The sequence below is a fragment of the Tachysurus vachellii genome, chromosome 7 (assembly GCF_030014155.1).
Source record: "Tachysurus vachellii isolate PV-2020 chromosome 7, HZAU_Pvac_v1, whole genome shotgun sequence".
Lineage (NCBI taxonomy): Eukaryota > Metazoa > Chordata > Actinopteri > Siluriformes > Bagridae > Tachysurus > Tachysurus vachellii.
In genome coordinates, this window is record NC_083466.1 from 19,341,577 (window position 1) to 19,366,313 (window position 24,737).

Below are 24,737 nucleotides of genomic sequence, written 5' to 3' on the forward strand. Positions count from 1 at the left end.
TATGCAATGCTATGACCTTTAATTGAACTTGCATTCCTGGCTTCAAATGTCTTAATTTACACTCGAATAAATCAAAATCAGGTTTATTGCCCAAGTATGCGTTGCACACACAAGGAATTTGGTGGCTATACAGAGTAAATAAAGAGCACAATATACAGATGGGTGGTGTATATAAAGTGTCAGTGCAATACAGAATATACAGTACAAGATAAGTGAGTAGTGCAAGTAGCAACAATGTGTGGAACATATGGGGATGAAGTGATGAACTGTATGCAGTATTTGTAGAAGCGAAGTAAAGGTTGTAACAAGGTTGTAAAAATATATTTGTGTGTGTGTGTGTGTATGTATATATATATATATATATATATATATATATACATACACACACACACACACACACACACACACAAATACTGCATCAGTTCATCACTTCATCGCCATATTTTCATCAGTGTGTATGTATGTGTGTATGATCGAATGTACAAGCGAATCTGATACCAAAAGAGTGCATAACCACAGAGGTAGAGATTTTGCATGGCTGTTAGAGAGATATGATTGGATGTGACGTGAAACCCCTGGGGGGGAAAATCTGACAAACAATACAGCGGCTCTGAGCTGTGAAGACTTTTACCACTTCATCTTCATGAAGAATACTGACTGGTAAGAAAGAGACATTTATTCTGTTTCTTTTCTTTGTAACTTGCTTCCTTCTACCTTTTTATGACTATTACCACATTAATAAAATGCAATAAAACTTGACAAGTTATAAACAGAACCTGGTTGTAAGGTGGTTGCTTTTTGCTTTTTTTTTTCAAAAAATCATGAAACTCCTCTTAAACTATGGGTATTCTGTTTCCAGAGTTATATATATAATATAAAACTGTTAGAATTTTCCCCCAGAGGAAGCTGAAAGGAAGCTTCCTACCTTTCTACCTTTTTCTACCAACGTTGCTATTTCTTCAGGTTGCATTTTATACATTTAATGTATATATTACATGGTCATGTGAACGTAATGTGCATTTGAACTGATTTCAGATAGATAACTGTACCAAAAGGACCACCTTTATTTATCTTTTAACCCACCCGTTCAATGCATGCTACAGTACATTTCAATGGAGGAACACGCTAATCTAGAGCACATGTCCCCTTGAGGGTCGCACCCCAGCAAAAAGGCAAGCTAAAGCTCAGAGTGTCTTCTGCCTTTATATCCTCCTAGTATGAACAGAACATGTGTTAACTCTCTAAACCTGTGTTAAAATATAGCTAATTACATTCTTCTTACCTAGAACTGGTCTGGGAAAATGTAAAACTTTCAAATGGAGCTACTTTTTTATTTTTTATTATTATTTATATCTTTAAAAATACAGAAAATAATTCTTTACACATGAATAATTAAGGGCTTTTACCAAAATCCAATGCTTTCTGACTGGGAGAGCTAACTAAACTAATAGTAGATAAAGTTTGGTTGTTCTTTTGTTTTTCTTTCCATTTTTGCGTATTTATGCTACAGTTCAGCTGTGTTACCAGAAATAGTTTGTGGTGTACCTGTGTATTCAGATATGTTCAGGTTTTCAGGCACAAACCTATCTCAGTTCCCTTTTGCAAAAGTCTACCTGATTTACATTTAAGCATCTGTACAATTCTTACTACAACGATGTTCATATTTAAAAACACTTATTTCAGTACACACAGCATTTTGATCTTGACCTCACTAAGGTCTATTTACAGAATATCTAAACGATATTGACATTTTTAAAAACGATTATTTGCCTCTATTGTAATAGATTGTTGCTAAAACAAATAGTATATAAGAAGGAAGCATTGGGCGTGCCTTTGTGCTCTTTCCTGCACCTGTCCTGCTGACATTTCACTCCAACGCACACTTAGAAAAGAAAGTCCACCTGATTTTGGCTTCACATCTCACAGTTCCAACAGGTACAATATGAATTTTTATGTTTCCTTTTTATCTACTGAAGACTGATGTTAATATCCTGTTTTTTATTATCTTAATAGATCATAGAAAACAATTTGTTACGGTTGAATTGTAGTGTTGTAGGAAAACATGTTATAAACCAAAGTCATGGGTTTCGAAGATGCCATGTTTAAAATCCTTAGAATCTATTCAGAATTTCAGAAGTAGGTTTGAACAAAAGTTTATATTAAAAGCTTTCTTTTTTCAATTGATTTTAAACTTTAATTGTATATATTCATTTATTTATTTTTCTTCATATTTTTTCTTCATATTATTATTATATATTTATTTCCTTTTCTTTCTCTTCTGTTTCCATTCTTCTTCTGTTTGAGACAATGGGAAATTGTTAAAAGTGCTATAGAAATAAATTGAATTGGGTCGTACATACATGCGATTTGCAATTGTATTGTTCCACAAAACTTTTAGAAATCCCAGATTGTACTGTGACAATCCTCCTGCTCGGTACAGGAAAAGTATTTGTTCCTTATAATAAGGACAATATTGAATGTCTAATCGTATAGGTACTGTAAAAGAATGTTGTTCGAATATATAGAAGCAAATACGCTTCAGAAAATTAAAGGAGAAAACAGAAAGTGGAAAGTCCTCTACTGAGCAAAAGTGAATTGTATTTGCCTGTGGTTCCTGACTTCATGTTTGCAAGTCAAATATTTGGCCATGATGGAAAAAAAGTTGTCATTATCGAATTTTTCAAATGTCCTATGTTCCTCTTAATGATGGTTCAACTATAATACTGTTATCATTTACAGAAGAACTGGTTCTGCCAGACAGAACGTTGTTGCGGGTGTGAATAATGAGATCGGGTGTCAGAAAAACTGATGCCTCAACATATTTGTAAAAGTTTACAGTAGTCTGGAACTGTGGAAAATCATTTTACTTAGAACGAGGCTACTTCACATTTTCATTCAAAGATGTGAAGATTTAATTTAATAATGAAAGTGGTTGCATGTGTCAAATCCAAAGTCACATATAGTTTAAATTGTATTAAAACACAGGCTTTCATTTAGACAAAGGAAAAGTATGTTATTATTGTTACACATACGTTACAGCAAAGGTACAATTCTTTTCTTTGCACACCCCAGATGAGGAAGTTGTGGATAGAGTGCAGAGGCAGATGTTTTACAATGGCAGTTTTGCAGCTCTGGGGCTTGAATCCTCATCTTCTGATCAACAACACTTGAACCGCAACCACTGCCTCACCACTAGTTTAGCTGAATATGTTGAAACCGGAAATGGAAATGTGCCACCTTTTTTTTTTTTTTTTTTAATAAAAATACAACACAATAGCAGTTAAAGTGAAGTGAGGCCTCCAGTCTCAGAGCGCCATCATATTATTAGATTTGTGCACATCCCTTTTCAATTCAGACACAGCTGTGCAACAGGTTTCAAACCAGGGGCCTGAGATGGAGGTTGTGTGTGTGTTTGTTCACCTGTTTGTTGATTTGGTGGTATGTCTGTGCTTGTACTCCATCACCAAATCTACGTCCGTGTAGTTTTCACACTTGCTCAGGTCCCTCTGAGACCCCAGCTTGTTACGTTTGGTGAAGTGTGAATGTAGTTTTAAAGCTGTGACTGATCCAGAGAACTGATCTTTGGTCCTCTTGATAACGGTTGTCTGGTCAACCGAATCCTGTTGAGGTCTATGAGGCGTTGAAGCAAACCTTGCTCAGCAGCACGTGCTAAGGACGTGAACGAATCAATCTGTCATGTTGCTTTCTTTTCTATTTTGTTCTTTATTTTCTATTTTGGGGAAAGTGTTATTGATGAATAAAACCAGAAGTTTTAAGGTGCTAGTAGATAAAACTTAACTTGTTAACAAGGTTGTGAGTTTGTTAAGGCCTCTATCACACTATTCGTGCTTGTATATATATATATATACGTATATACACACACACACACACACACACACACATATACATATTATATATTATATATTACATATATATATATATATATATATATATATATATATATGTATGTATATGTATATATATATATATATATATATATATATATATATATATATATATATATGTATATGTATATGTATATGTATATATATATATATATATATATATATATATATATATATATATATATAAAGCAAGCAAATGAACCAGGTGCTTACTATTTTGCAAACCTGCATGCACAAACATGTGCTGTGTGTGAAGATGTTCACTCAGACAAGCCCGGAATCAGTCCTGAGTGCTGATTTAAATATTCAGACCCACCATGAAAATGCCTTTATCCTTCTGGAAAAAGTAACCAGGTTAACCTGAGCTAGCATATCCTGCCATTTATCAAAATGCCATCAATATGTATAAAAGAACCCGGCCTCATTTAATAAACAGCATTGATTCATCTGTATAATTTATGCCGTAATTGTGGTCAAAGCTTATTTCGGTTTTATCGGACGTTGACCCTTGCGTCGTGATAGACGTCTTTCACACCAGCTTTCCTGCATGTTGCTCTGGATGTGTTAATGTAGTTTTGAGACTTAACAACTAACTACACTCAATTATCTAGTGTTTGATTTGTAGTTACTTTTAAATCTCTCTCCCAGTATAACTCTCACTCATTTTTTAAAAAAATGCTAAAAAGGTTTTAACGAACTCCACTTCATTGTATGGCTTTTTGGCCAGTGCAATGTTCCAAGCCAGTTGATATGATGCAAGCGTTACAGTCTCTGAGTGCTTTGTAAATTTTTGGAAAAACTGTATCTGCTTTTCTGCACGACTTTTCTAAGTGACCAACTTGTGCTTGCAAAGTTCAGTCCCTTTTGGAAATTCCGGGTCGATGTTAGCATGGAGTGAGCTGAAGTGGCGCTGAAGATTTGAAGATTTGAAGCTTTGAAATGCGCTAATGACGCCTGACATATAAGGTAGAATGGCAGCTATTGCGCTCAACAAAAAAATATACTGTAAACTCTCCCACTCCGTTTAAAAACGTCCTGTGTTCATCTTCATATTTTTGTTTTGCTGTGCATTTTTTCCCTATCATTTTGAGAGCGAACTTGACAAAATTGTTTAATCAAATGATCTTGCTCCTGCTGGGAAACTTTGAAGTATTTTCATCCCACTCACTCATGTGCATTTGATGAAAATACCGTATTGAACTCAAGCGAAGCAAACACGCACATTAAAAAACACAAATACAAGCTTCGATATGAATGTAAGCGCTTCATGAAACCGCGCAAAGAGCCGCATGCAGCCCAGGAGCCACGGGTTGGCCAGGCCTGTTCTATAACATTTTTATAGTCTAAAAGATCTGTTTTTGCAAAGGAAACGTTCAGTGGATGTTAAAGGTCTTTATAGAACCATGCACCCTGACAATAAATCATAGAAGAACTTTTATTTTTAAGAGTGTATGTGCTCCTGAGATTGATGATTACAATAATCCAATGTGTCACCGAAGGTATAAGGACTCGTATCTGAACACAGTGGTATTTGGAATGGCACAAAAGATAAGAATACAAATGCAAATATCAAATTTGAAAATAAAATATTTTCCTTACTAAATTACAGTGTCATGTATTTAAGACTTTTGCTTAATATGCAAGTTTCAAACCAGTAATAATTCTAAAATCAGTACAATTTAAACACATCCAGTGCCACTATACTTTCATCCATCGCATACAAAAGTTTCTTTCATCTGGATTTTGCAGTGTGGCTTTGTGGATTTATTTTCATTCTGACGCAAGAGCATTAGAGATGTCAAGGGACTGAAGAGGTCTGGGGTTCAGTTGGAATTACAGTCCATCCAAAAAGTGATTAGTGGGGTTGAGTTCAGTGCTCTGTGCAGGATACTCAAGTTTTCCACTCCAAACTTGGCAAACAAAGTGTGTCTTATACCCTCAAAATGCAAATACCAAGCCTCAAGGCCAAGTACGAATGGTAGTATTTCAATTTTAATAACACACATTTAACTACAATAACTGACGTATTTATTTACATTTTTTAAAAATCATATATTTTGATGATATTTTACCCTGGATGATTTTTTTTTAGAAATTCTTTCTTAGAAATCTCTCTGACGCTCTTTGCTACCTTATTGAGGTAAAGACCCATAACTAATCCTTTATTACTACAGTATACTGTACATCCAGCAGAAAACCTTAACCCAAACGTGTGGCCAAAAAAATCTAGCTGAACTGCCCAAACATATGATGTGAGATGTTTGCTTCTTTACTCAGTAACTGGAGCATCAAAGCTAACGAGTACGGCAAGCTAATAATTTCTAACTTTACGTTTGTGTACACATGTATGCCCTTGTCATAACATTGTTCCTAAACCATGTTGCGGTTTTAAATCATTTTGAATACAGCTGCATATGTGGATTCTGTATGACACCTCGTCATTGTAGGCCATCAGAATGAATGTGTATATTTTTCATAGATTTAGACCTGCAGTTTTCACTGCGATAAATCTATAGTCAAGTCAAGTCAGGACGCTTTTATTTTCATTTCAACTATAGATAGCTGAAGCAGTACATAGTTAAATGAAACAACTTTTCTCCAGGACCATGGTGTTACTGTACATAAAACAACATAGAGCTCAAGACTAAAACTAAGTCATCCTAGCCACATATAAGCGCTTTCGCTTTGTCTGGAGGTCATTCCAGTCAGATGATGAACATTATGATGAACAAAATGATTTAAACTTGAACTCAGGTTTTGCTCTAATGGCTTTCTGTGACTCAGCACTTAAGGCATTGTGCTAGTGACCGGAAGCTTTTAAGTTTGTTATGCCCTTAACTACTCGGCTGTGTGACTCACTTGTAAAATGATTTGAATACAAGCATCAGGCAAATGAGATTCTCATGTTCGCCAAACATCTGTGTGCCTTTTTCTAGTTTCCCTTAACCACATAAAAACAGGATAGGTGGATTGTTTTCATGAAATTGCCTGTAGTGTGCTTGATGTCTTGTGATGGACTAGTTTTCCAGCCATCCAAGCCATATCAGTTCAGTTCAGTTCAGTTCACTTTATTTATAAAGCGCATTTAAAACAGCCACAGGACTGACCAAAGTGCTGTACAATAACAGGTGTTAATAAATAATAATAAAAAATAAATAAATAATAAATTAAAAAAAAAAAAATAAATACATAGAAAAATAAGAAAAAAATGATATTAAGACAGGAGAAATAATAAAAAGCGAAATAGAATTGAACAATGCAAAAATACACACTGAAGCACTAAAACAAGCAATAATAGAACAATTAGAAACAGTAAGAAGAGAATCAAAAGGAAAACTATAGAAATGCCGAGGAAAAGAGATATGTTTTTAAAAGGGACTTAAAGAGGGACAGAGAGGGTGCTAATCTTAATTCTATTGGCAAATCATTCCAAAGCTGTGGCCCAATTACTGAGAAAGCTCAATCCCCTCTACGCTTGAGTCTAGAAACGGGAACAGAGAGGGAACGGGAACATATTCCCACCTCACACCCACTGTTCCTGGGACTCCAGATCCACGGCTCCCTTATTAGGATAAAATGCTTACTGAAGATGAATTAGTGATTTTAATTGATAAAGACCATTAAAATGAAAGGAACTGATCAGTTGTTTAAATTTTCCATTATTGTGGAACTTTTTTAAAAGACCAGAATTATGATGACTGTAAAAGCAATAATATTGGCACCTGTGTTTCTGACCTGTGTGTTTGTGTGTGTGTGTGTGTGTGTGTGTGCATGTGTTTTCTGTAGGTCTGTGTTATTATAATGTCTCATACTACCATCACCGTGCAGCCAGGGGTGAATGTGCCTCCTGGTGTTAAAGTTAACACATGGCACAGTGGCTTGTGTGACTGCTGTGAGGACATGAGTGTCTGTAAGTATATGAATGTATATGAAGTGTTGTTTTTTATGTATTTATTATATGCTGCATTTATGCATACTATAACATGGAGGCTGGCTTCAAGTGTCTCAGATGAAGGGTGTATTAGCTTCTTCCCTTCTCTTTGAAAGCTGTTGTGTGACAGAGTGGCTAGTGGGCAAAAATGGAGACACAAAATTAACACTAATCATCTGGACAAATCATTTCAATTCCTGAGTTAACTATGTTGATATTTGTTACTCTTTTTTATGTTCAGACACTTTACCTTTCGTCTCTGAAGTAATTCCTTTGTAGCACAGTTGATAAAATAATTGTTTCTCTATCGTGAGAATGTGTTACATGTTCACATATACACAAATATACAAATTACTTGGAAAAATATGACTTAAATGTGTTACTTTATAATAAAAATTACTTAATTACTTAATAAAAAAGACAAGCCAAACTCAGGTCTTTCAAAAACACAATAACACACAAGTGTTACAGTACAAAATATGTTGTTTAAAATATTTTACACAACATCAAATTGTTTAAAAAGCCACTGAGAGACAGAACGAACAACACAAACGCAACATGTTTTGGGGCTGAAGCTAGATACACAAGGTGAGCTATATATAACCATTATTTTCATCATCATTTACACAAAATATTGCCTTCATGTGCTTGCACAGGCTGTTTTGGACTCTGGTGCCCCTGGTGTTTGATGTGTACTACAAGCCAGGAGTTTGGAGAATGCCTTTGTCTCCCTCTGCTGGATATGTGCTTCGGGACCCTCATCCCACCTGCCGCTTACTCTGTACGAAGTGCCATGAGAGAGAGATACCACATCCAGGTATGTGCTGTTTTGAGCTGCACTGTGATTAGACAGATTTCAAGTTATCTCCAAATGTATTTATATCTACCCAAATACAAATATGCCAAAAAAAGAATGCACTCTATTTGTTTATTTATTTATTTTTGGTTTGTTGGATTGATCTCTGGTTTTCTCCTGTGGACTTCTATAAGGGCACAATGTGTGATGACTGTTGCGTGATGACCTGCTGTAGAATCTGTGCATGGTGCCAGATGGCCAGAGAGCTGAAGTTTCGCAGGCAGCCCCAAGTGTTTGTGAACCCACCGGTGAACGTGACCTTCCAACAACCGCCAAACACATCCTGCCAGCCGTTGGTGAATCAGCCCTACCAGCCACCTCCGATGAATCCGGCATACCAGCCGCTGCAGCCTAATAACCCCCCTGTGTATGCCCATTCTTCACCCTGATCTAGCCCTTAGGGTGTGGGACTGTAAAGAGCTGTTTATGTTACAAATATTCAATAGAATTCTATAACGCCAGTCTATTTTCTCTAGTATCTGTTTATATATATTTTTATAGTTTTAAGTGCACTTTACTATGTATATTTGAAAGAATCAATATATCCAATGTTCAGCATCTACTTGTATGTGTTCTTGTTTCGCTTGAATACCTCATTAAACTAATTATGCCCACTCATGCCCACTAATTTAAAATTTAGCCTTCATTTAGCCTTCAGCACAAAGAATATTAAAAGTTAGTGTCTAGTCTGTTTGTTTTTTAATTTACAAAGCCAAATGATTTTACTGCAGCGACATTGTGTCACAATAAAAGAAACAATAACAGTTGAAAACTTAAATACACTTTAGATAAGTGGCAGTAAACAGTCAGTAAGTTAGTAAATGAGCAAGTAAAGGATGTTATTTCCCAACATTCATACACTCAGTCATACACAGTCACTGTCTGACAGATCACCAGGACAATGTTCGGAAATATCCTGTATTCGCTCAGTGTCTGAGTATGCCTTTGTGCTGTGGTGTTGAATCGCTGGTGATTAAATATTATCTTCACTTTATTGGATTGCTTTCTCCAGTTATCTGGGTCTTCCAGGAATTTTCACAATAAGGTCAGCTCATGGACTGGCACCATGTTAATTATTTACGGCTTGTGTATGAGCATCTATAAGTGAGCAGGAAGTCTATATGCTTTGAGGAGCTTGCACTGAAGCTACATTCTCTATATACATACAGGTATATTATTGGCTTGTATAGATATTCACAGCTAGAGCAGGGAAAACCAGCTGGGGTGCTAATATATGATACTAAACACTGGGTGGTAGACAAACAAAAACAAGATAATATGATAGAACGTGCACCAGCCCAATAAACCTGCAAACACCAATACTAATAATGACAAATATATTTAAACATCACTTTAACTGGCAGGGATACACATCCTAACCTGGATATAGACACCAGAGCTTTGACACTTTGAGCCTGCCCAGGATAAAGTGCTCACTGAAGAATAATGAATGAATGATAAATATATACACCCCCCTTCTCTCTGTCTCTGTCTCTCTCTTTCACACACACACACTTTTAACTGTGCTGACACACCAGACATAGTGTATTATACAGCTGAGTGGCAGAAAAGAGGTGTATACACTGTGGCATGACTAACAAAGCTTCAACAATTATCACTTAAATCTATTAACATAAGACAGAAAGAAAATACTATGAGATAATACACTTATACGTTTAAAGCTTATTGCAGATCTTCTGGCTTAATACCTGCTTCTGCTCAATTCTCCTTACTGTACACCTGCTCTAACTAGGTGTAAGATTACCATATGTTCAATAATAACAGTCATGGTGATATGCAGCCTTTTAAATAGTCTAGAAACCAGAAACTATGTTTAAGTCTGCAAAGGGAAACAGACCCGTGGGATAACTGTAATAAAAGTAATGACGATACTTAAACAAAAAAAAACAGGTAATCTTATAGCCTGTCCAATTTTCAACACACACACATACACACACCTACACACGTACACACACACACACACACACACACACACACACACACACACACACACACACACACACACACACACACACACACACACACACACATTGTGGCGTTCAGTTTAGCCCAGTTAGCTTGCAGAAACCTTTTAGAATAATTCATTCATTTCCAGCTGCCCACTTTATCCTGATCAGGTCGTACACTGTAAAAAATGATTGTAAGGCTAAGTAAATATAAAAAAAAAAAAAAAAAAAACAAGAACAAAAAAATGTAATTTTTGCAAATAATAATTTTGTTAAAGTGAAAAATTTAGAATATTAAGTAAAATCTATATATCTACTTAATTTAGACTTGCAAACTAAACATCCGGGGGCACGGTGGCTTAGTGGTTAGCACGTTCGCCTCACACCTCCAGGGTTGGGGGTTCGATTACCGCCTCCGCCTTGTGTGTGTGGAGTTTGCATGTTCTCCCCGTGCCTTGGGGGTTTACTCCGGGTACTCCGGTTTCCTCCCCTGGTCCAAAGACATGCATGGTAGGTTGATTGGCATCTCTGGAAAATTGTCCGTAGTGTGTGATTGCGTGAGTGAATGAGAGTGTGTGTGCCCTGCGATGGGTTGGCACTCCGTCCAGGGTGTATCCTGCCTTGATGCCCGATGACGCCTGAGATAGGCACAGGCTCCCTGTGACCCGAGGTAGTTCGGATAAGCGGTAGAAGATGAATGAATGAATGAACTAAACATCCAACAGTAAAGTAAATTTTACTTATGATTCTTTAACAAATTTAAACGAATTAATAAAGTACTTGTGTACCCAGGGCTCTCAAGTTTTGAAGACAGGCAAGAGTGACATCTCCAACCACCCTGTGTGTGTGTGTGTGTGTGTGTGTGTGTGTGTGAGAGAGAGAGAGAGAGAGAGAGAGAGACAGAGAGAGAGAGAGAGAGAGAGAGAGAGAGAGATTATGACTGGTGTTGTTTATTGTAAGTGTTTGTTGCCTTTTTGGACTCCTTTATCATTTGTAATGTTGCTCCCATTTAAAACAGTTCAGCTCAAGCCCAGACATTTTTAGGGTCATGATTGAGGACAATGTCCCGTCCAGAGACAAGCTGTTTCGTGTTGAGGTTTTGTTCAAACCGACCATCGAAAATACCCTCTCTAATGAATATGTTTTTTTTTTCATTGCTTGTTGCGTTAAATCTTACCCGGATACAATAGTGCTATTTTCTGATTGGCTATTGTGTAGCCTCTTTTTTTTGATTGGCTGATAAGTGTCAGGCTCGACTAAGAGCTCTAGGGGAGACGCGCTTGATTCCTGTCCGGTTCCATAGAGACAGCGGTGCGGACTGATACATTTTGGGTGCTGCGGCATATTAAATATATGATAAATAGTAAGTTTTTCTGCGTGAGAAATACGATGAGAGCGTGAAAAAAGACCGAAATGAGTGATTGTCACGCTTAATGCGTGATACTTGACAGCCATATATACCTTTTAGAGAATCAAGTAAACTTTAAGATGACTCTAGGTAATCTGCGCATGCGCGAAAAAGAAGATACCAGCGATCATCACCAAGGTCTGCTTCATTTTCTTCAACAGGTAAGTTTTAGTTGAAAATGCATTTTGTTTAGTTTTTTTTTTTTTTTTTACGTATTTGGTAATCGTGTTAACACTGAACAATCGAGTTATCATTTAATTCTGTACATTTTGGTGCGGAAAAGTCGAGTCTATGATGATTTTTTTTTAGCCTAACGACATCTTAAAATCTCTGTTTTACATAAATATGGTGATATGGTTTTATTTCATTACATTTTGTATGATTGTACAGTGATTTCTTAAATTACGAAAGTTTCACGCAAGACATTAATTAACAAAATTAAAAACGTGAACACTTTTTTGCGCGGGCTTTTGCCTGCACATGCTGGTTTAAACCGGTCACGACCAGCCAGCTTGCACTCATGGAGTCGTGGACTGGACTCTCTACAGGGGAGTAAAAGGGAGCTTTGTTATAATTTTAAGATTTTGAGGATTTAAATGTAAGTGTGAGTGGTGATGATGGCTCTACATTTTACACCAGCTCTATAATATACAGTGTGAAATTACTCTGAAAATTCATCTCAGCTGCAGACAGCTTCGTTTTGTGTATATATATATATATATATGATAGATGATAGATGTAAGGTTAGTGTCAGGGTGTCCCAAAATTCTGCCTACATACATACAGTATTTCAAATGTTTTGCACACTTTTTTGCTCTTTGCACATACTGTCCAACATTTCAGTCGTTTGCTGTTTTGCACAATCCTATACATTATCTCAGGGACCTGCTGCTATGAAACTGTGTTCATTCTAGTATTACTGCACGCAATATTGTTGAACATACAGTATTCACACTGGTCGGCGCGCGCTCTTTCTGTTTATTGTATTTTGTGTATTTTTTGTTTTGTCTTGTAACCTGCACTGTCTTTTGTCCTGCACTGTCTTTTCTGTCTTGTCCTGCACTGTTTGCACCAGGTTGCACAGTTGCACTTTATGTGGCTAAGACTTACTTACTAAGTCCTTATAGCTCTGTCTTTGCTTTTACATAGCACTATGATCCTGGAGAAACGTCTCATTTCACTATGTACTGCAACAGCTATATATGGTTGAAATGACAATAAAAGCTTCTTGACTTGAATTGAAATGCAAAGTGGAATCAGGATATCTAGTAAAATCTGTATTGAAATGCTAAATGCTGTAGTGAGAAAATTTGAGTTATTACAGAACAAAGCTGCCTACAGATGATCAGAAGCCTTAATGCTTTGCACTGTCAGTCATTGTTTCTGTACAGAGACAGCTGCCTACAGGTAATGCTGAATTCTCACATTCATGAGACACGAATGTGTGCTGTGTGTTCACTAACTGAATATATAGAATATTATACAGGCACGTTGCTGTGAAGCGAGTGTGTTGTTTATCACCGTGCATCAATCAAATATTTGGGATAACGACAAGTAAGAGATAAGATAAGATATACCTTTATTTGTCCCACAATGGGGAAATGTCTTTGTTACAGCAGCAAAGAGAAAGAAATGCAAATATATAAAATAATAGAGACATAATATAATATAATATACAGTATATACACAACAAAATGTATAAAGAGACCTGGAGTAGTAGTTACTACTGAAACTAAGTTACTGAAAAAATGACAAAAAGCCCTGTGACAAAAAGAATATGAATATAGTGCCAATACGGTCTGAGCTCCAGAATTATATATAATATTATATTTTGTTGTGTCGCTCGTGTCCGGTGCAATAATAATAAATAATAGTGCATCAGATCTGAACATGTGGAAATAATCTACTCTATTATTATACTGCTCTCTAGTCTACCGGAAGTTAAGTTTGGACCACAAAGCCTGTTTGTTTATGATGATGCCAAAGAAAATCATCTATGTTGATTGCTGTTTCGTTCATCACGTTTGTGTGCGTAATCTTATTCTGGGTGCAGCAAATAATGTAAAACACACAGATTCTTATGTTTAGCCTCGTTTGTTTTATCATCAAATGAGTGAAAGTAATAAGAATGCAAAATATGTATATTTGGTTTGTAAATGGAACTTTGCAGTTTACTAATTGCTTCTTTTTATGTTTTCTTTATTGCAGAATATGTGGATCCTATCAGTTGTATTGTCTTTGCTAGAGAGCAGTTGGGAGGAAAGCAGAAAAGGGACCAAACACAATTAATTGTTGCCTTCAGTCCTCAGTGGGGTACAGTTTATTAATTAACCAATCTTTTTAGTATGACTGATCTTTGTTTAGTATGTGGCTATGCAAAAAATTAGACCTGGCTCATATGTAAAAATGTAAATTTCAATTCCTTTACATTAAGGTCTTATAACCTACTGATTATCCGACATGAGTAAACAATCGAATTAAGCACTAATGAAGTGAATGTCTTCAAAACACTGGGCTCAAAGAAATAATCTTGACCCCCGCTAGTTCTGGTGCTCGTCTGAGGACAGGAATTTAGCGCAAGACAATCCACTTCAATTAAAGTCAATTAAAGGACTGTTAATATATTTTAAAAAAAATGTTTAAAAATGTTTGTCACTGAGTAACAAAAAACATTGCAGCAGCAGCTGTAAAAATATTAAAGTTGTGTGTAACTGGATAAATGTCAATTAATTGGATGACTTGTTTTCACCTCTGTTCTAGAAAATCTTGCCAGACATTTGCAAATGCCCACTCTTCCCATTCCCACGCCGTCCTGCAGGTTATCTTAAGGCGGAATAACCTGCTTCATGGGAAGTTCTCGCTGGTGGACCTGGCAGGGGATGAGCGGGCCACAGATGTCAGCAGCGATGACTGGCAGACTATGTCAAAGATAAATCGCAGTCTTCTAGCATTGAGGGCACTGTATGGTTTTCCAGTAAGCACATCTAGGCACCAAATGTGTCATTTCCTGCTGTGCTGTAATGCAAAGTACTACGAATAATATATTAATGTATAGAATTGCATGGGAATTTTGTTTTTGATCAGAATATCCCCCCCCCCCCAAAAAAAATAAATAAATAAAGTTCATTCGGTTCTGATTAAGCTTTGTAGTGAGCCAAGTCATTATTATTATAAACTATTATACAATGTTAGGGTCCTGCTGTGTCTTATTGCTGATACTATGTGAATGTATCCGATTCCCAGGAATGCCTTCGATCCCTTGGGCAGAAGAGAGAACACATCCCTTTCCGGACGAGTAAGCTCGCTCAGGTGCTTCGAGACTCCATAATAGGAGAGAAATCCAGAAGGTGCATAGTAATTAGACCTAGTTCATATGTAAAAATGTAAAGTTCAATTCCTTTACATTAAGGTCTTATAGCCTACTGATTATCCGACATGAGTAAACAATCGAATTAAGCACTAATACATTGTGGCTAATGTTAATGTAACAAATGAACCATATAATGCATATGGTTCATTTGTTTAAATGCTAACCAAATATACTTTGGCTGTTCATTTAGGAACTTACTTTCTGATATTTGAAATAATGTCGATTAAAGAACCGTTAATATATTTTTAAAAAAATAGTTTACAGATTTTTATCATCTTTTGTCACTGAGTAACAAAAAAACATTGCAGCAACAGCTGTAAAAATATTAAAGTAGGATATAAAGACAGTACTGCATTTTTTTTGGTGTCCCTTTCAGATCGCCATGAGCTCTGGTAAATCACCTGCCTCGCTGTGTGCCTTGCTCCCCCCACCTGCCTTGTGGTGTGCCTTTTTTTTGTTGTACACCACATGCGCCAATCACCTGCCTCACCGTGTGCCTTGCTCCTGCCTCACCGCGTGCCTTGCTCCCCCCTCCTGCCTCGCCGCATGCCTTGATCCCCCCCACCTGCCTCGCCGCGTGCCTTGCTCCCCCCTCCTGCCTCGCCGCGTGCCTTGATCCCCCCACCTGCTTCGCCGCGTGCCTTGCTCCCCCCTCCTGCCTCGCTCCCCCCTCCTGCCTCGCCGCGTGCCTTGATCCCCCCACCTGCTTCGCCGCGTGCCTTGATCCCCCCACCTGCCTCGTCGTGTGCCTTGCTCCCCGCAACTGCCTCGCCCTATGTGTGTTTTTTTTTTTTTTTTTTTTCTGACCGCATTTCCTCAGAAATGGCGAAGAAAGATATAGATGTGGTGACGATCCATGGAAATGGTGGCCTTACCGACAATGGGTGGAGAATTTTCAGGGAAGGTTCAGAACAGCCCTAAAGGAATCTATGCCCTGGCAGGTGATTTGAAAATGTTTCACTCTCCTTACAAATTTGTTAAATAATCACCAAATAATTTTTTTATTTATTATTTTTTTTACCTTACAGCGCAGGATGTGTTTACACGTCTGAGACAGCATTCTGCCCTGCGCCCATATGTGACCTTTTTTGAGCTCTACAAGACAAGGTGTGTCCACAAGATTCAATACTTTGAATGAACTAAACATTAAAGTGTGAATAATGTAACTGTGTATAGCTCATTTTATCCCCTTGTCCTACCAAGGATTTGCTGTCTTGCTAATTAAAGGAATTAACATACACAGTTTCCAGTCTAAACATCTGATGCAAGTGCTGTGATTTGAACCTTCAAACCTTTCGATTTATTTCTGTTTTTAGAGAACACATCCCTTTCCGGACGAGTAAGCTAACTCAGGTGCTCCGAGACTCCATAATAGGAGAGAAATCCAGAACGTGCATGTGTAAGCTCATATGTAAAAATGTAACGTTCAATTCCTTTACATTAAGGTCTTATAACCTATTGATTATCCGACATGAGTAAACAATCAAATTAAGCACTAATACATTGTGACTAATGTTAATGTAACAAATTAATGCTATTAAATTAAATTAAATTAAATGCTAACCAAATATACTTTGGCACTGCCACAATATCCTGTATGCCAGGATTTTATCTTGAGGGAGCAGCACTGTCAGAATGTGAAGTATGATATCATTGTAGAATTAATGGACAGATGATAGATGTTTATTAATTTTTATTTGATCTAGCTCTTTGGCAGATGGTCTCCATCATTCTCCTCCAGCTCATGTTTTCCTGTCATCTGTGAAAAGCCCCTCCCCATTCTCCATGGTAATATTAAAGGAGACAACTACAATTATGGGGACATGACTGTCTACACCTGTGTGCCAGGGTTTGAACTACAGGTAAGATTTTATAATTTATATAATGCAAATCTGTTTTTAATAGATTTAGTTAATAGGTTTCTCTGAATAACAGTTGTAATAATTCATATAATAGAAACTAAATCATTCTATTAATAAACCAACTAATTAAATATGTCAATAATTGTAGTTCAACACTAACTAACTATGTAGTTTCAGCCCAGTTTTAGTGTTTCCCTAAAATACCATATGTTTCATGCTGTAAGATACATTAACTGTTAACCTCTTACAGGTGCTGCATTTTTTTATAGCATATAGCAGACTCATTAGGCAGACATCGTGGCGAGGGAATCTTTATGGTGTCTATAAACGCTCACCTTGTTTAGTCAGTGTGGCACTTCCATCGGTACCAAAAAACACCATTGTATGATATTTATGGCATATTTCCTTCATCCTGTAAATTACTTGAGTTGTTTGAAATCTGTAAGGGGATTAAACAAACAATAGACTGCAAAGAGTTAGTTGGAGAAATCAATACATAGAATTAACCAGCCTAAACAAATAAATAAATAAATATGGGAAAGTAGTAGGGTTGCAAAATTCTGGCAATTTTCAAGGCTGGAAACTTTCCATGGGAATTAACGGGAATATATAGGCATTAATGGGAATATATGGAAATAAACTGGGAATTAAAAAAAAAATGCAGAGTTGCCTATAACAAGGAACTTAAATGTAGTTAAAAAAAATCTTGCAGCATAATTTTGTTTAAAACAACAAGATTTAATGCAATTTAAGTTGACTTTTACCCTGCAATCCTCGGTCACTTGCACACAGCACACTGCTTACTGGAGGGCCATTGAGGCCAAACCCCCTGCATTTACTTGCATTCTTCCATAACATGCACAGTAACACTTTATTTTAGGGTCATTTAACTAGTTGTTTCTTAGCATGAATATTAATAGAATATTGGCGATTTATTAGTACTTATTAAGCACATATTAATGCCTTATTCTGCATTACCTTATTCTACATTCTTAACTGTACCCAATACCTAAACTTAATAACTACCTTACTAACTCTTAGGTAGGAGTGTTACCACATGCACAGATAATTTGATGGACACCCCCCCCCCCCACACACACACACACTCACAACCCCCTGAAATAAAAAAATCCTCCATATATCACTTAAGGTGGGATTCACCTCCATTTTCCAGGCCTTGACTACCACAGAAGCAGAGACCTAATAAGCTTGAGAAAAAATGTTTCATTTTACATTTTGATTGGGACTTTTTTAGAAGGGCAAGGATGGGGGGTGCTTTCATTTTACAGCAATCATAGGGAAATATGTTTATTACAATTATTAATTTTATTATGTTTATTATGCTTTTGTGTTACTCAATGAAAGAATCAGTTAAAGCTCTACTTACAATTAAATCAGTCAATATGTCATTTTTAAAATTTGTATTACCCTGCATGCATGTCTGCTTATGACCAAACAAAATGTTTATTTATCTTTGTATATGATATTGTTTATATATATTTCCCTATATTTCTAAATAATTTCCATAAATTCATGTAAATTCCCGTAAATTTCCATAAATTCCCATAAAAGCTTCCAATTTTTAATATTCCCAAAATTCCCCAGATTAAGTTCCCATGGAAAGTTTCCGGAAATTTTGCAACCCTAGCAAGTAGTCAGTAGGCAGTTATTACAGATCTGTGTGTTTAGAGTGGCAATTTGCACATATATCTGTAATTCTTTTTATATCCACAGGGTCTCGCTGTTTCCAAAATGTTGCGACTGGCTTCAGTAAAAAAACGGTGGAGGATAATGGCTTTCAGCCCTGTATCTTACTAATATCTAGACAATAATTAGCCATTAGGATTACATGATGGAGTATAATATTTTGTGTCTCAGGGTTCACAAACTTTCAAGCACCACTTTGAATGAATAATTGTAAGTGAATTTAAATAAGTAGGCTTAGTAGGATGTAGTTGAGTAGTTAAAAGGATTATATGAAAAGAGCAAACCCATTTTTATGTTATTTAGCTACCCTTTATATGGCTGTTGTTATGGCTATATCTGTAAGGACAACTTCTTATCACTTTTACTCCAAAATTTTCCCATTCACTTTATCCTATTTCTGATGTAATCAGAAATAATGAACTGTTATTTATGATTGTTGTCATGTTTCTATTCCAACACGGTTATGCGCATGGGTGCGTTTACAAAGTTAAATCATTTACAAGCTTGACAGAGGACAGTTGGTACTATTAATACTGTATCCAGGGTTTATTTAAGAGATGCAGTACAAAGGTGTTATAATATAAAATGCAGGAGAGTGTTTTATAGTACACTCGACTACTCTATATCAGTTCTACCTCCTTTTTAATATCTTTGTTGTCTTTTATCAATTCATCTTAGGGTCATGGTGTTCAGATCTGTCAGGGAGACAGAACATGGAGTGGCAGTCAGCCTGAATGTGTCGGTGAGTCTGTGATGTGTTTATCATAGACAATATCTCTCTTAATATCTCTCCATATGAGATGATTGGATATGGTTTTCTAATGTCTATAAATGGCTGGATTTGTAACAGAGATTCAAAGGTGAAGCCAAAAACTCCTTTTCAGTTATCTAATATTAGCTACAGAAATTCATATTATTTGGACTTAAATGATGGACACTGTCAGTTAGTTAGTTAATCGTAGCTTAGTCATTCAAATCCAACTCTCAGATCCTTTCTTGATCATAGTCAAATTAATATACTAGTATTTATATGTTAATATTTATTTTTATTTATGAATAACCTTGTATTTGCCACAATAAAGTCTCTGTAATGAATGATAGTTGTGTATTTTAGGTATATAATATCTGTTTTGCTTTAAATGTTATTTTCAGCGACTTCATGTGGCCCTCCACCCATTGTGGAGAATGCTGTTTCTTTGAGTCATACCAGAGCAATGTGACATATATTTGTAATCAAATTACCACACTGACATTCGATGAACTACAACAAACAACAATATTTTAATACAATAATAACCTTGCTTCCTCTTCAGCCTAGTCATGCCCTGCACTGCCTGGATTGACAGGGAACGATGTTAACACCACATTATTCCTGGTGGGCCAGACAGTGCCAATCAACTGTCCTAAAGGTCAGCAGGTCAAAGGGTATCATGGCCAAAGCACTGCCATCATAACCTGCAGGAGTGACCAGACCTGGACTCCAATCAGGGCAGTTTGTGAGAGTAAGTAAACATCTCTTAGCACTATTACTACACTGCATCTAATAACTGTTCCTTTTATTTACTCTCTTAACAAAATAAGAAAAAACTCAAATCAACAAAAGCTAACAGTTTTATTTCCATTCTTTTTCTTTTTTTCTCATATTTATTACAGATAGTAATTAGGGGATTTTTACCACATAAGTGCACTTCTAAAGAAATCGTCAGTTTCACAATGATTAACAGAATCAGAGAGAAACAAACGTTACCAAACAACACTAAGCAGAGACAAGGATATACACACGCCATGTTTCATAGATGAGTTCATGTCTCCATTTCAAGTCAAGTCGAAATGGCTCGACATGAAATCTGGCTTGACTTGAAAACGTGAGTCAATCAGCTTTGCACAGAATCTTTGCCTTCGATATATAACAGATGTTGCCTTACAACTGAAACTCTTAGCTGAATCTGAGGTTCTGAATCTCACTTTTATTTTCATTATCTTTCTTTGCCCTTGTATTGAGTACTTAGACTTACACAGTGTCTACTGATTACAGAGTCTTATAATCAGCCGTTATATTGATGTTTGTGTCACAGCATTACAACACAGCTTTTGGCCTACAGATAAACTAAACCTAATCCTGTTTATACAGATTAACATCACACGGAACATCATTAAATTTGTTTTAAAAACAATGGAATGATATGGCACAACCATGATTCTGCTTAGAAGAGACCTTCTACTAAATATCAGTGACCGGGTAAAGAGGACTTTAGTCAGAGAAGCAACCAAGGAGCCTTATTGGATATAGTGCTGTGAACATGATGGAAAATGTTAGGTTTTTTTTGAAGCATTCTTTTTGTACCTCTTATCAATACTGTGTAGTGAAATACTGAAATTCTGCTCTAAAGCAGCGCTTCTAGCATTAAGTGATCTTCAGTCTTCAGTGATCATAGTATGAGCTTGTGGGGGTTTTGTTTGTTCGGTTGGTTTTGTGTCTTGTTTGTTTTTTGATTTTTTTTTTTTTCTTTTTTAAATGGAAATATTTTTTGCTTTGGGTAAAAACTCTTCCTTTTCCTTCGCATGTTGTTTAGTCAAACTTCCCACTCTTCCAAGCTTGTGTGCTTTTTCAGAGTCGCTGTGATGTGTGATGAAGCTATTTCATTTGCACAGCATGTGAATGTACGTGCATGGTGTGAACTTGAGTTGTCGTTGACATGTTGTTGCATGCCTGTTTTGTTAACAAAGTTTTTAAAAGAGAAAGAGAACAGAGCATCAAACTAAATTAAAAGAAAAGCTAATGGAAAAAAAAGTTAGAAGCAACACAGGTTCATAAACACTTATATATATTCAACTTGATAGCAATTATTATCATGGCACTAAATACAAAGTTTTTTCCACGAGATTAAAATAAATCCTGCAAAACAAATGAAACACCAGACCAAATTTATGGTCAGAACAGACACTCACATGTAAGTGAACATCCACAAACATGAATAAGAAGATATAAAGTGTATTCCTGATATCAGCTGTACACACTACTGACTTGATCAACGCACAGCTCTTACTACTGTATTTATTAGAACACCACCTGTATTTCCAGCCACATTGGCCTGCGCTAATGATCATGAAAACAACCATGTATGTAGCACACTCAAAACAAGTCACTTTTATTGTCACATCAAATATATATATATATATATATATATATATATATATATATATATATATATATATATATATATATATATATATAAAATACGCTAAGGTGCAACAGATTGTACGGATACAGAAATGTCATGGATGTGCATTGGATGGTATCCAGTGGTAACAGATAGACTATTGTATTAAATGCAGTGTGTATGTATAGTCCAGTGTTGAACTGTTGAAGTTAAAGTACAGTGTGTGGCATACCATATTGTAGAAGTATGCTGTAGGGTGTATTAGTTATGACTGTTAATTAGTCATGACTAATTAGTAATGTTGATTTTGTGAAAAATCGATGTTGTGCAAAATGTATGTCAGCTTGGAGGCGGGCTCTAAGTTCCGACAACGTCTTCCCGAGGGAAGGAGAGAGAGCAGTCTGTGGGACGGGTGGCTGGAGTCACTGATGATCCTCTGGGCTTTCCTTATACACCGTCCGGTGTAGGGATGTCCCTATGTCCTGGAGGGAGGGAAGCTCACCTCCAACAATGTGGCTGGCAGTTTGCACGACCCTTTTCAGAGCTTTACGGTTGCCAGCTGTGCTGTTTCCAAACCAGGCAGTGATGCAGCCCCATCAGGATGCTCTCTATAGTGCAGGTGTAGAATGTTCTGAGGATGCTGGGGCTCATTCCACACTTCCTCAGCTGTCTCAGGAAGAAGAGGCTTTGATGTGCTTTCTTCAGCACTCCGTCGGTGTGAATGGACGAGGTGAGATCCTCACTGATGTTGACGCCGAGAAACTTGAAGCTGCTCACCCGGTCCACAGGTGCCTTTTAGATGGTGATGAGTTTGTGTGCTCAACTCTGTCTCCTGAAATCCACCACAAGCTCCTTGGTCTTGTCAATGTTTAGTGAGAGGTGGTTCTCCTGACACCATTTAGTCAGAGTGCTCACCTCTTCTTTGTAGGCCGTCTCATCGTTGTCATTGATCAGACCTATCGCCGTTGTGTCGTCAGCGAATTTGACGATGACGGAGCTGTGTGTGGCCTGGGATGCCATCAGGACCCACAGCCTTGCGGATGTTTACCCATCGGAAGGATCGGGTTACATCTGCGACAGAGATGGAGAGTGCACTAACATCTTCTGCAGCGGCCGTGGGAGCGCTCTCTGTGTGGGTGGTGTAGTGAGCCTCGAAACGAGCATAAAAGTTATTAAGCTCATCCGGTAGAGAGGCGGCAATGTTCACAGTAGCTGGTTTATTCCCTTTAAAATTTGAGATGGTATTGATGCCCTGCCACATGCTTCTTGCATCGTTGGTGTTGAATTGTTCTTCAACTTTGTTTTTATATTGTCTTTTTGCGGCTTTGATAGATTTCCTGAGATCGTAACTGGTTTGTTTGCAATCATCAGGGTTCCCGGATTTAAAAGCAGATGTCCGCACTGACAAGTCCGCTTGAACATCGCTATTAATCCACGTTTTTTGGTTAGGGAAGATGCGGACTGTTTTTGTCGGCACTACTTTTTTACACATATTATCCTCTATTACACATGCGGATAATAATTGGGTCATTCTTTGTATGTGGTGCATTTTGGGTTACAAGGAATGAATTGGTTTAATAGATCTATGGTACAAGAAGTATTTAACCTAAACAAATAACATGTATGAAAATAGTAAATAGGATGAAAAGGTTAACCGTGCTATCAGCAAAATTCATCAGAGTGGCTGAAGTGGATCATAAGCTTTATGGCTCAGAGTTATACTGAAAAATTCTGCTGTTTAATTCTGCTTAGAAGGGTGTATGAGTGGAACATGGGAAGATTGTCTTATAATACATCAAAAGGAAACTGATATGGAAGAGTAAATTAATTTAATAAAGAAAAATACTATAAGATATTTATATAGTGTGAAAAGTAAGCATTTGCATTGCAACCTACAGGCAACCGAGCTGTCTTTACTGTGTTGCTATAATGTTTGTTTACAGTAATGACATGTTATGCTGGATTTGATATAATACAAGTAAAAACTGATATTTTACTTTAAAAAAAAAATTGAAATTTTTTGTCGTATTGTTGCGGGAGTTTTCTGGTTGAAACATTTATATGTTTACTTTTTTAAAACCCTAACAAAGGGAAAAAATGTCAGTTGAATTATTGCAGTTCACGTAAGAACTAAAATAAAATATCAACTTGCACAATAAGAACATGCTGAAAAGATCAATGAGACGAACCGAACCGCATATTATTCTAACCATCAAACCACAGGCTAAACCATTAATCCGCTAATCCATCTTTACTATCAGGTTGAACAGTAGGTACAGTAAGTACTGGTACAGTACAGCTTTCAGACTTACTGATGCTAACCATATTATCAAGTTATTTTTAAGCTACAGCAGCAAGCTAGTAAAGCTGCAAAGCTAGTAGAGAAACTCAGCTATAAGCTTTAGCTTATAAAAAATAAGATTTAAGCTTCAGCTGACAAAGATATGTTTTTTGGCAGCTGGACGGTGGTCAGATTTGAACTGGTCCTGAAAATCACAGGAAAAATGTAGTGTCTGTATTGGTATCTTGTTGTTTTGTAGGGGGAGCTGGTTATGTGCAGTGTTTTTGGA

At 36.8% G+C, this 24,737-nt stretch overlaps 1 protein-coding gene and 1 long non-coding RNA gene across 3 annotated transcripts; both read left to right on the plus strand.

Annotated features, from left to right (window-relative positions):
• Positions 1–638: 638 nt before the first annotated feature.
• On the plus strand, positions 639–9,686 carry ponzr6 (plac8 onzin related protein 6). 2 transcript variants are annotated; one of them, XM_060874790.1, is made up of 4 exons: positions 639–660; positions 7,692–7,815; positions 8,493–8,653; positions 8,827–9,686. In XM_060874790.1, the coding sequence occupies exons 2-4, from the start codon at positions 7,707–7,709 to the stop codon at positions 9,079–9,081; spliced, it is 525 nt and encodes a 174-aa protein (XP_060730773.1). In that variant the 5' UTR covers positions 639–660; positions 7,692–7,706; the 3' UTR covers positions 9,082–9,686. The 2 variants fall into 2 exon arrangements, with proteins under 2 accessions (XP_060730773.1, XP_060730772.1); XM_060874789.1 differs by lacking the exon at positions 639–660 and adding an exon at positions 1,699–1,935.
• A 7,065-nt stretch (positions 9,687–16,751) lies between these two features.
• Positions 16,752–19,748, plus strand: LOC132847987 (uncharacterized). The gene is made up of 3 exons (XR_009648690.1): positions 16,752–16,836; positions 17,144–17,299; positions 19,685–19,748. It is a non-coding gene; the product is annotated as an uncharacterized LOC132847987 (long non-coding RNA).
• The last annotated feature ends 4,989 nt before the right edge of the window (positions 19,749–24,737 follow it).